Raw genomic sequence first — 13,210 nt, forward strand, 5'->3', positions numbered from 1 at the left:
TGGGCTTTCCTGGCCGTGACCCCTTCCCCCAGCCTGCCCTGGCCAGGCTCCCCGCTCCTGTGGTCTGAGCGCCCCCTCTGTGCCCGCAGCGTGTCCGGGGGCGAGCTGTTCGAGCGCATCATCGACGAGGACTTCGAGCTGACCGAGCGGGAGTGCATCAAGTACATGAGGCAGATCTCGGAGGGGGTGGAGTACATCCACAAGCAGGGCATTGTCCACCTGGACCTCAAGCCCGAGAACATCATGTGTGTCAACAAGACGGGCACCAGGATCAAGCTCATCGACTTCGGTCTGGCCAGGAGGTTGGGTAAGGCCGAGCCACCTCTCCTGTTGTCACCAACATGTCATGGCAGTGGCCGTGGCTCTTTGTGTTCCATGCGCTGTATTAGAGACAACGGTATTAGAGGGGATGTACCGGATTGGAGCTGAGATCAGAGGCCGTGGAGACTGCCCCTCCCACTTACTAGCTGTGGGAACCTATGTCTCGAATTTCTTATCTGTAAAATGGGATAACAGTAGGACTCACCTCATAGAGTTGTTAGGGGATCACTGAGTTAATATAGATAGAATGATAAGAGCAGTGCCTCGCACATAGTAAGCACTTTGTAGGTGTTTTCATTTATTTTATCATTATTATTTTTTTCACTCTGGTGCCTTCAGCAGCAGAACATTTTGCTGATGGTGCTTCCTCACATTTGCATCCTACTGTACAGTTTCCAGAGCACTTTCACCTACTTTCTCTCATCTGATTCTCACAGCAACCCTTTGAGGCAGGCAGGGCAGATTTTATGAGCCTCAGTTTATAGACCAGGAAACCGAGGTTCACAGTAGCTTTGCCCAGCAAGTCCCACAATGAGCTGGGGTGGAATGAGGACCTGGGACCTAGTCCAGGGCTCTCTGAAGCATCACTGCTATTCCTGCCCTTTCAGGAGGCAGGGCACGATAGGGGAAGGTGGTCAGGGCCTGAGTACCCAACCCAAGAGTCATTTGGTGGGTGATGGTCCTCTATGGCTCAGGGGCACCACCTCAGGGTTACGGTTTTTCCCAGCTAACCTCCCAGCAGCTCCTGGGAAGAGAGATGTGACGCTACGCGTGGAGAGGTGGGGGTGGGGAGGGGAGGAACATGGCTCAGGAGTCAGACCCCCTGGGTTAGGTCCTGACCACCATTTACCGGGGGGCGGGGGGGAGTCACTCCCTGGGCCTCCCTTTTCTCCTTGGGAGATGGGGGTCGTCCTCCTTAGGGTTGGCCAGAGCATTAAATAGGAAAGTCCTCATAAAGCAGGCAGCAGGGTACAAATGACAGACTGAATGGTAGAGATTATTTTCAAGCACAAGTCACCACCCCTGTCTCAGGGAACTCGTGGGAGAGACAGACACACGGAAAGCCATTTGATCCGGGGCAGGACTGTAACGGGCTCTCCCCCCTCCGTCAACCCCGCCCAAGCATGTGAGGTTCGCATGCAGTTTGTCGGTTTCACTGGTGTACCGATGCACTTGTTCCACGGGGAGGCTACTGTCTCTGCGCCGTCCTGCAAGGGGAGAGCCGCTGAAGGCCGGCCTTGCCTGTGTCCCTCCCAGGCATCTGCTTACCTCGGGTTGGCTTAGGGATGTTCTGGCGATTGATCCCTCTCCATCCTGGTTGCAGAGAACGCGGGGTCTCTGAAGGTCCTCTTTGGCACCCCAGAGTTCGTGGCACCTGAAGTGATCAACTATGAGCCCATTGGCTACGCCACAGACATGTGGAGCATCGGGGTCATCTGCTACATCCTGTGAGTCCTGGGGCGCACGGGGGGAGGGTCCCCAGGCTGCCCTGATGTTGAAGGGACCAGGGCGGGTCCTGATGGGGAGCCCGCCTAGAGTCAGGAGGGTGGTAGGCTCCCATCCCCCTCCTCGCTGGCCTGCCTGGCTTCTGTGCTCCCGGTGATGTCCACGGCCCACATCACACTTCTGCAGGAGCGTCTAGCTCTACACAGCAAGAGCCCCATTCTGGGCCCCTCACCATCCTTGATGCTGGCCACCTAGGGGCCTTTGGTCAGGAGGACAGGAACGTGGCTGGTGCCATGGAATTTACCTTCATGTGTGTGCATGGGTCCATAGAGAAGCAGGGAGAGAGCCCAGGTGTACATCTCCTGTGGGTGTCATCGTCATCTTCAGAGGATCGCACCCCATCCTCACGGCAGAGGGACCCCAAATTCCAGCCTCATCTCTACGTCCAGTATACGGACTAATTAATAAGCACTTTTGATGATAGAGCCTTTAGTGGGACCCATAGACAACAGAAAGCTACTGTGTAGTAATTAGAATTGGGAAATTAGGTGGAAAATAGGAAGCCATTCCGTTAAAAAATGCTGGAGAAAAGAGGGAAGGCCAGTAATCTAGACCAGTGCTTCACAGACAGTAATATGAGGGAATCACCTGGGCTGCTCCTTAGATTACAAGTTCTGATTCAGAAGCTCCAGGGGACCTGAGAATCCACATTTCTAACAGGTGCTGGTTGCTGATGGTGCTGGTCTGAAGACAGCACTTTGAGTACCAGGCCCTAGAACACACCCTCTTGTTGGGATCTGGCTGATTTAGTCTCTGAAGCCTCAGGCTGCAAGCAGGCACTAGCCTTAGTGGCAGCCCCTGAGCTTGTGTGACATCACACAGTTAGGGGATGGTCTCCCTGAAAATGCAGATATGCATGTAGTCATTTTGTAAAAAAGTTTTTGTTGTTAAAGCAAAAGGACAAATTACACATTTTCACAGAAAACTTGAATATGACCTCTAAGAATACTTTCTTAGATCCCTGGGGTCTTCAGACCCCAGTGTGAGAAATGGCTTTAGGTGATTCTACTGCACAGCCAGGTTTAGGAACCACTGTTACAAAAGCTTTAGCAGAAGCAGAGTGATTCTGTGTGTGTGTGTGTGTGTGTGTGTGTGTGTGTGTGTGCGCGCGCCAATGTGGCTTCTTCACGTGCTCAGGAGTCTTACTCTCCCTGTGGGCTATTAGGACAGCCTCCCTCAGTTGAACCTGTGTCACAGGTTCTGTACCGCAGAGAGGCATCTTCCTCCCTACTTGGGGTAACCCCCACCAACACAGCCTCCCCCAGAGCAGCAGAGAAGAAACTCTGGCCAGGAGTGCATCTCCCTGCCTCTCCCTGCCCAGTACCCTCCAGGAGAAAGGGAGCTGAGGAGTGAAGAAAACTGTGCCAGATTCTGTAGTGCTGGCCCCTTGGTATAAAGGAGAGCAGGGCAGTGGGGACTGCCCCAGGCTGGGTGGGGCTCACGCTGGATCTTTGCCCAGGAGAGACTCTTGGGAAACGGTCTTTTGTCAGCTCCCTCTGTTCAGACCCAGCTGCCCTGTGGCCTGGCTTGGTCCTGGGTCCCCCTGCAGCCATCAAGGAGACTTGCCTTACTCTCTCCATCGGTTTTTCCACTGCTGTAGAATCAGGACCATCTGTTTGGTCCTCAGAATAAACCTGGGAGTGGGGCATGGCAGAGATTCGATCTTCATTTGGCATTGAGGTCACAGGAGCCAGGGAAGCCCACATGGCTGCCCACTTCCCACAGTCCTAGAGCATGGCCAGCCGTCCCAGTTCACCCAGCACTGATGGGTTTCCCAGGATACAGGACTTTCAGTGCTGAAGTGAGGACCATCCTGGGCAAACTAGGACGATTGGTCTCCCTATGGCTCAGGGCCAGACTGGTGACTAGACGCTCAGTGAATTTGCACAGTGAACACACCTATACCCAGACCCGGAAACCTCACAATACCAGGCCCGCAGCCCTCCCGGTGCCCAGGTTCTGGTTACTCCCTCAGGGGTAACCTGATCCCCATTCTGACGTCACGCACTGTGTTCACCTGCTTTTGAACTTTATATAAACGAAATCATACAGAAGGATGTGCCTGGCTTCCTCTGCCCCGCCTTGTTTGTGACCCCCATTCATGTTACGGTGTGTAGCTGTAGGCTGTTCATTCTTGGTGCTGTATAGTGTTTCACTCTGTGAACCTCATCCAGTTTACTTATCCATTCTATGCTGATGGGCTTTTGACTAGACTCCAGTTTGGGGTATTGCGAGTATTCCGGTACACGTGCTTTAGTGAATATCTTTATGCATTTCTGTTGGATATATATTCTAGAACTAGAATTACTGGGTCACAAGAGCACTTTATTTTATTTTATTTTATTTTTTTTTGTAAGCGTTTTTTCATTCAACACTTTTTTTTTTTAATTAATTAATTTATTTATTTTTGGCTGCGTAGGGTCTTCGTTTCTGTGCGAGGGCTTTCTCTAGTTGTGGCAAGCGGGGACCACTCTTCATCGCGGTGCGCGGGCCTCTCACTATCGCGGCCTCTCTCGCTGCGGAGCACAGGCTCCAGACGCGCAGGCTCAGCAGTTGTGGCTCACGGGCCCAGTTGCTCCGCGGCATGTGGGATCTTCCCAGACCAGGGCTTGAACCCGTGTCCCCTGCATTAGCAGGCAGATTCTCAACCACTGCGCCACCAGGGAAGCCCAGCACTTTCTTTTAAAATGAAACTTCTTTGAGGTGGAAGAAGTAATTTGGATAACATGTTACATGGTTTGCTAGATTACTTTTAAAGCTGAGACCTAGGAATAGGGAAGGGCTCTTTTTTGAAATGGGGGGAAAATAATTTTGATGAACGGGGCACCAGCCTGAAGGCGTCTGGACGGAGGCGGGAGGAGGGTGGAGAGGTGCCTGTGGAAGGGGGCAGGTGAGCAGCGGGGGTGACGGACACAGGCCAGCCCTACACAGCCTCCTGTAGCCTCCCCAGCTTCCTGCCTGCTGGGAAGACAGCACCTCTGCGGGCTGCTCTGCCCTGCGGGACTTTTCCCGCTGGCTCTCACAGTGGGGACTGAGGTCTGGGAGTCTCTCTCCTCAACTAGGGCTCTCAGCAGGGCGTGTGGTGTGAGAACAGAAGGTGGAGCCAGCCAGATTGCTTCCTCTCAGCCCCTGCTATGCAGAGTTCTGGAGCCACTGCCGGAAGCCCCCAGAAGAGGTTCTCTGGCGGCCCTCGTGCACCCTCCATCCCTCTCTTTGGAGCTTGGAGTCCTTGTCAGGGTCACCTTCCTCGTTTGTGCCAGAGGATAACCACCCGCCCCCACGGCATCTCCTTTCTGGGGCCAGTGAGAGGTGGGGAGCTGGGGGACAGGTGATAACAGATGTGTCCCTCAGCGCAGATTTGGTGAGCACCTCCTAAGTGAGCAGCTGTGTCCCATAGGTTGTTTTGACTTTGCTGAGGGAACTCCTCACACCCTCGGAGAGATCGGGGCAGATCCTGTCGTGGCACAGGAGACCTGGCTCCACTGCCTGCCCAGGGTCCCCAGGCAGGGTAGAGATGCAGCAGGTGGGGTTGGGGGCCCCTTACCCTCTCACCCCTGATTCTGAAGGGAGAAGCAGATTTCGTGAATCTGCTGGAGACTTCTGCTGTTACCAATACCCATTGGTTTCTGGCAGGAAGAGAGAGGACCAGGCTCTCTAGGCCACACTTCAACCGTGAAGACATTCTAAGCCCCGCCTCCTTTTCTAAGACCTCCTTCCCTCTCTTATCTCCCTCCCCCCATTTCCTTAGGACTTGCTGTTCCCTTACTGCCTGTGGAGACACCAAAACCCTTCTCTGTACCCTGCCCTCACCCCTACCCCAGAATTCCTTCTCCTCCTCCCCTCCCCCAAACTGCTGCCCTGCTTTCTCCTCCCTACCATCTTCCTGCTGTGCTCAGCAGCAGACTTCCCATCTCAGCTCATTTGTGAGCACGCACCATGGTCCAGAGAGCCAGGTCCATCCCCGTCTGGAATCTAACTTCTGGGGACAGCAGCCTAGTGAGCTGGGGAGAAGTCCCAGTGCCCAAGCATCAGGTACCTACTCAGACTCAGATATGGATGCAGGGCTCTTCAGAGGGATCCAGTAGCTCCACCCAGGGCTGCTTCTGCCCTCTTAGCTGCTGAGTCCAGACAGACATGCTCTCTATTGCAGCTCCTGAGACCTCCAGGCACCCCACATCCACACTGGGCCCAGACACCACCTGCAGGTTTTGCTCTCCAGGGACTTGGGCTGTGGTTAACATGACTAAACCCTGGGTCTGTCTTTCCTAGGCTACTGCACAAAACGATGCCCAGCTCTTCCTGTGGGGCCTGCCCCGCCCTCTCAAATCTTCCCACCACACCAGGGAATGAGTATCCCAAGGATAAAATGGGATAAAAGACTACTAACCCCTTCCTAAGCGCTCAGTAGTTCTGCTGGAAGATGTATGGCCTCCTTTGCTGGCCATTCATGCAGTGGAGTCATCTGCTTAAAAAACACCATAGAGAAAGTGTAGTTCAAGAGGCATTTCTGCCTTCTGTCTCCTGATGTTCTGTCCTCCAAGCAGAACAGGCCCCCGCATCAGATTCCCTGGTGAAGTTTGGCTGCAGTAAGAGATTAAGAATTAAGAAATTAGAACACCCTGCAGTCATGTCCTTAGTTGACTCATTAGCACAAAGACTAATATTTAACCATTAAAAATGAACATTAAGACTCTGTATACACTTGTGAAAGACAATGTCAAGTGAGGAAAAAGTAGAGCATCCAAGAACTTGCCCACACTGATTACAATTTTGTGAAAACCAGACAAATTCACTGGTTATGTTGGGGAGGAAAAAACTTTCCTCTACCTTTTTGGTTCAGTTCTTGGGGGTCTGCAAGTCAAACTGACAAAAGACCGATTAACGGGACTTCCCTGATGGCACAGTGGCTAAGACTCCACGCTCCCAATGCAGGGGACCCAGGTTCGATCCCTGGCCAGGGAACTAGATCCCATATGCATGCTGCAACTAACAGTTCACGTGCCACAACTAAGGAGCCCACATGCAGCAACTAAGACCCAGCACAACCAAATAAATAAGTAAATTTAAAAAAAAAAAAAAAAGACAGATTAACAAAAAATACAGATTTAATTATGTACATATGCACAGGTGTTCATAAAGAAATGTGACTCAAGGTACCTTTAAAATTTGGGGCTTGTTTATACTACTTTAACAAAGAGTGATAAATTATACAGAAATAACTAGACGAAGGAAAAAGGGTTTGGAGCTTCTGGAGGGAGTAAATTGTGACAAGGTGACTAGGAAATGTATAGGGACTGTTCAGCAAGATCTAATATGCAGACGAGAGTCTTTCTCCTCTTCCTGGGAAGAGAAGAAATGGACAAATAGAACAAATGGAAATTTATGTCACCTTAACGAAGAGAAATTTATGTCCTGCTTTTAGACAGAAAGAGGGAGGACAAAGGGCTAATTGCCTTCAGCTCAAGGCAATTTTTATGCCCAAGTTCATATTTTGGGGTGGTATACTCTGATCCCCTTCAGTTAAAACCTAGGTAAGACTAGGAAAAGAGGTGAGCAGCTGTGTTTTTAATGCTAGGGTTACTATGTTTGTTGATTGGGTTGAACAACCCAACCATACATGATCCTATGCAAATTCTAGCAATAAAGAAAAAGTACAAGAAAGGAAGTTTAAAAATTCTGCAAAATCCCACCACCACGAAACGGCATTAATAAAATTCGAATACTCTCTTCATCATCATGCTCTGCATATTTTGCGGGTTTTATTTTAGAGACGTCCTGTGTATCAGGGGGAACGCTGGGGGAGCTGGGGCAGGTGAGGAGCCAGCCAAGGCTTGGGAGGGATTTCAGATGGATGCGCTGCCAGGAAGGAGGAGTGCCAGAGGCCAGAGGAGAGGAGGCTCTCCCCAACTATGAACATCACAGAGATTAAGCCCTATCTTTGCAGGATGACAGTTCCTAATTAGGAAAGGAGGTTTACAGAAGGCGGCCTTTCAGCATTCCACAGGGTTGTTTGCTTTCCCGCCCCCCACCTCCCTCCCGGCAATCTCTTGGAGTGCTGTAAGACTTCCCCCCTTTGTTTCAAATGGAAAGTGCAGAGACAGAATGAAGCACGTAGCTGGCAAGCAAGAGTCAGGCTGCTTCTTGATGGGACTAGTTAAGCCTAGGGGCTTCCTGGGAGCCCCTAGGAATTCTAGTCCAGTACCCTTGGTGTATAAGAGGGGAAGCTGAGGCCCAGAGAGGGGAAAGGAATAGCATATAACAGCACAGACTTGGGCCTGGTGAGGTCCCACCCTTCCCTCATAGTGATATGATCGAGAATGATTATCTCCCTGCCTTCTCAGAACATAAATTGGTGTCTTGCTTTAAGACATTTTAATGCCATCTATAAAGCTCTTTTATTCAAAAGCACAAATATGTTGATCAGGGTGAGATAATTCACACTGAAAAAGCTCTTTTTCTTCTTTTTAATGAAGATTTTCACCAGCGGGTTCCTCCCATGGCAAGCTTTCCTTGCAATATTTCAATAGATTTTGTTTTACACAACTTAGTTTTCAGGGCCAAGTGTATTTCATAAGCTGAGGCCTCTTGGATGCCAAAACAGCTCCCGAGGGGTTTGCATTACGGGTTATGATGAGGGATTTGGGGAAAGGGATGTTAGTGAAGCCTTGACTTGGAAGGTTGATGGCATGAGGGCCCTAGATCCATCTCGTGGGGCTCAGGTGGGGACAGGGCAGGACCAGCTACATAATTCGTGGGGCCCAGTGCAGCATAAAAAGGTGGGGTGACTTGTGTGAACATTAAGAATTTCAAAATGATGGCAGCAGAGCATTAAGCCAAAGAGTGGGGCTCTTCCAAGGCCCATGAAGCTGGCCCTAGGTCAGGGTGAGTGGCGGGCTGGATGGTTGGGGTGAAGATGAGGTGCCTGCCAGAGGTGAGAGGTGAGGCCAGTAAGCCAGACGTCTGCTCCGTTCGGCTTTGAGATACTTTACCTTCCAAATTTTATTTGGCTTAAGCTATTGGTAAGTGAGTCATTCCAGAGATCACAGATTGATGGGGCAATGGGGGTGAACTGTGTACAGAAGAACTGCATAATAGCTGTGGTCACAGACCGAGCTCCTTACTGCGGACCAGGCCTCCTGCCAGTGCTGTACGCTGTGATTTACTTCATCTTCCTAGAAATGACTGTACAAAGTAGCGGTTAAGAAATAGGCTCATTGACTGCAAATCCTTGGGCAAGTTACTTACCCCCGCTTGGTGCCTCAGTTTCCTTATCTGGTAAACGAAGTAATGAGTTACCTGCCTTAAAGGGTGGTGTTAAGACTGAATGAGTTAATCTGTTTTAGCTCTCTGCCCAGTGCATGGCACATAGTGAACATGTGATAGATGTCTGCTGTCATGAGAATGAGGACGCAGGAGAAGGAGAACAGGGAGAGGTGGCAGTGGTGACCACTCCGTAGTTAAGTAGCAGGTTGTCCATCTAACAGAGGAGGAAGCTGACACAGAGACATGAGGGGAATTGTCCAAGGTCACCCAGCGAATGAACAGGCCGTGGTTCCTCTGAGGGAAGTTTTCTGGTTTGGCCTAAATGCCTCAGGCGCATTGAACGCACGTGTAGATGGATCACCGACCCGCATTGCAGGTCCACCCTTCGTGGACACACCCTTGCTGAGCCCCTCGTGGGCTGGCCCTGTTCTTGATGCTGAGGGTGAGAGGTGGGAGGGCGGGACAGGGCGCGGTGATGAGTGCTGTGCCACGTGACCAGTCCACGTGTGTGTGTGTGTGTGTGTGTGTGTGTGTGTGTGTGCGCGCGCGCGCGCGCGCGCGCGCGCCTGAAGCCCTGCGAAGGAGGCCACTCCTCCCCCCAGGACTTTGGAGAAGGTTCTGAAGGTTCTGCGGGGCCAAGTTCTCGCCTGGGTGTTGGGGAAGAACAGAAGGCAGGCAGGAAGGCCCTGCTGTGCTGTGTGGAAGTGGTAAACTGAAGAAAAGCCCCTCCGCCTCAGCTTCACAGGCAGGTGGCGTCAGCAGGCGGGCGACACCCCGGAAGTACAGTGAGCGAGCCCCGGGGCAGAGGCTGAGAGCCACGCCCGCGCCTCTCCTGGGTGGGAGGAGAGGCAGGCGCGGGGGCGTTTGGGGCGCTCTCACCTCTGACCTCAGGGAGCGCTCCCCTGGCAGGACCGCCCTCCCTGCTGGCCTCCCCCGCTCACCGCTCTCCTCTCTCATCCCCCAGGGTCAGTGGACTGTCCCCCTTCATGGGTGACAACGATAACGAAACCTTAGCCAACGTCACCTCCGCCACCTGGGACTTCGACGACGAGGCCTTCGATGAGATCTCTGATGACGCCAAGGATTTTATCAGCAGCTTGCTGAAGAAAGATATGAAGTAATGAGTCGAGATTTCAGTCTTTCGGCCTCCCCACTCCCTGGACTGGGGTCCAGAGGCGGGGACTCTCTTCCCCTGTCGTGGGCCCCTCGGCACCCGAGGAGGGAGGATGGGCAGTGCGTGCGCGAGGGTCCTGCTCCCTGGGGCCGGACACTCTCCTGTCTTTCGAAGCACAGAAACCTCACCTGGAGAGCAACACTTGACTGAGTGTTGACGGAATGAGGCAGCTTGCGTGTGAATAACGACAGCCCCTTTTATTTTCCGTGGACAGCTGTGGCCTGCAGCCGCCCTGCGGAAACCTCAGCCCCCCTTCTGGGGCTTGCAGGGGAGGTACCCTATTTGCCGGTCCTGATCATACTCCTGGCTATTCCGGCTGGATGCTTATTTTGTATCTAAATCATGTAGGAGCTGCCTGCCTGAGTGTGGCCAGGTACCTTCCACCACTGGCCAGTTAGGCTGTGACCCCAGGCCACTGGGCCCAGCTCCATGTCTGTCCCCTGCAACCGTGCAGACTGTGAGGTTCCCCTCCTCCACCTTCTGGGGCTGCCTGGAGCTGCCCAGGTGGTCAGCAGATGACTATATAGAACATCTGTGAACGTCAGGAGGCCTGAGTGTTCAGGCGTATAGACGGCCTAAGACTGTGAGGAAAGGTCAGACGCCCAAGGAGCTCAGTCAGTATTTCAGGGAGAAGAGGATGGAAGTGGGAGCAGTAGAGGAGGCTAGAGCAGAGGAGGTGAGGTTGAGGGGGTCTTGGTGTGGCTGGAGAGAATTCACTGGCAAGGGAAAACAGCTACAATAAAGCAGGAAGGGGACAGGGGCCGTGCACGTGCCGGGAGGGCCGGCCTGCACCGGGGCAAGGGAGCGGTGGGGTGTCGGCGGGGGGCCATAGGCTGTTGGGCTCCTCACCCACTCTGTGAACAGGTGGCCAGATGAGGCAAGGCCTGGCTCCAGGGGCCCCGGGGAGCCGTATTTGGCAATAGGAGCAGCTGTAAGCTTTTCCCCAGAAGGTGGTGTTGAAACGGGTGGTGTGCCGGAGGAAGGTGGGAGGGGTCAGCCCAGAGGCTCTGCATGTGCACAAAGGGGACTTTGTGGCCTAGGTTCTGCCCCGTCTGCCTGGCCCACAGACCCCCGTGAGGCTGTCGGTCGTCTTGCCCCCTCTGGGGGAAATCCTGTCTGGGACATGAGAGCGCAGTTGCTATAAAGGAGCGAGGCTGGAGGGTCTCTTAAGTGGTTCAGTCTGGTTTTCTGGTTACGCACCCACCTCTCAGTCCTTTTTAGCCAGCTCAGGGCCAAACTCCTCCAGGGGAGACATTCCACACTCCTTGACAGCGAGGTCTTTTTAGCACTTTGCTGCCCCAGTCTTCGCCTCAGAAGCAGGCGTGACCCAAGGAGGATCTAGATGTTGGGGGGGGGGGGGGGCCGAGATGCCCCTCCCGTGTGAGGGGTCCCCGCTCCCCAGGTGCCTCAGGGAGGTGCAGACCTCCTTCCTAACAACTCTGGTCCAAGGATGGCTTTTGTCAACCAGGCTTCATTCACCCAAGGTTTGGTAAATGAGGTATTGTGTATATACCCTATTTTCTCACCTGACCTTGAGTTTATTCAGAAACGTGTTGGCTCCTCTGTGCTCATAAAATGGACTCACCAAAGAATTGATTTCATATAGATCAAGACACTAGATTCCCATAAACTCAAACTCAGCATCTCTTCAACCAGAAATCTCTATCAGCACTTTAAAAAATGTTTTTCTATTATAAATTAATACATGTAAATTGTACAAATTTTGAATATAAGAAAATTAAAATAATCCATATCCCTTTATCTAAAGATCACTACATTTTGCTATAGTTAGCAAATTTACTTTTACTCATTTTTCTACATATGTTAGCACTTGGTACTTTGGACTTCATTAGTCCTATGACAATTAAGGTGATGGCCCTGAAATATTTCTAGATTCCCAGAGCTTTCAGAAGATTAAATGAGTTTCAGTGCAGTTCTAAGGTTGTCATAATTCATAGGTTGTACAAAGGACATACCTCTTTGAGTTTTAATGGGAAAAACCTGATACTCAACCATACCATAAGACTTGAGAGTTCACTGATTCTCGAAGATTTGGGCCTAAGGTTTCACTCTTCTCTCCATCAGACAAGGAGGCAGAAGGATCGGGCCTCCACAGTTCCCAGCCCCCACATGACCAGCAGAATGACCCCACCCTGGAATACGGTGCCAGTCATTCCCAGACATGTCTGCCCTCCAGCACTTAGCCTCCCTAGACCCCAAGGGCAGGTCATGAGACTCCAGCTGCTTACTGGTGTTTAGGCCTTCTTAACACTAGTGTATTCTGGGTCTAGTCAGTGTAACGCAGACCAAGAGACGAAAAAGGCCAAGAGCACAGTGATTCTCATCGTGGTGGATGGACTGGGAGCAGAGAGCCCTGGGCTCTGCCCTGTGTAACTAGGGACAGGTGACCTCCCGTTTCTGATCTGACCAGCGGTCTCTGTGGTCCCCTTCTGCTCAGAAACCCTCTGATCTCTGCCTTTATTAGAAACCGCTTGGACTGCACCCAGTGCCTTCAGCATACATGGCTAATGAAAGACACCAAGAACATGGAGGCCAAGAAACTCTCCAAGGAGCGGATGAAGAAGTACATGGCAAGAAGAAAATGGCAGGTAATGAGGGGTCGCTTTGGACTGGGATGTCACCCCTCATAATTGCTTTATTCAAGCTACCCTCATTCCCAACTTGCCCTGGCCTCGCTCCAAAAATGTTTACATTTGTTTCTGAAATAGTCTGGGACCAAGACTGACATTCCATGTCTTCGTGACTAGGGATGAGCAATGTCACCTTTAGGACTGTTTGGCAACCCTGGAGAATGTGATCTCCTTATAGGTAGCGTGATGGTCTTGCATTTCTTTACAGTGAAGGAGATGGGCACATGATCTACAAAGAGAGACATGGGAGAGACAGAGAGAGGTTGTATGTTACTAGCTACATGTCCTTAGCCAA

At 51.9% G+C, this 13,210-nt stretch overlaps 1 protein-coding gene across 6 annotated transcripts in view; it reads left to right on the plus strand.

Annotated features, from left to right (window-relative positions):
* Positions 1-13,210, plus strand: part of MYLK (myosin light chain kinase) — a 267,670-nt gene that overhangs the window by 242,630 nt on the left and 11,830 nt on the right. For all 6 annotated transcript variants that reach the window (XM_059920960.1, XM_059920958.1, XM_059920959.1 and 3 more), the window contains 4 exons: positions 90-307; positions 1,646-1,769; positions 10,055-10,207; positions 12,750-12,873. In XM_059920960.1, the coding sequence (XP_059776943.1) occupies positions 90-307; positions 1,646-1,769; positions 10,055-10,207; positions 12,750-12,873 (619 nt within the window). The remainder of the gene's footprint in view (positions 1-89; positions 308-1,645; positions 1,770-10,054; positions 10,208-12,749; positions 12,874-13,210) is intronic.

This window comes from Balaenoptera ricei, chromosome 4 (assembly GCF_028023285.1).
Source record: "Balaenoptera ricei isolate mBalRic1 chromosome 4, mBalRic1.hap2, whole genome shotgun sequence".
NCBI lineage: Eukaryota > Metazoa > Chordata > Mammalia > Artiodactyla > Balaenopteridae > Balaenoptera > Balaenoptera ricei.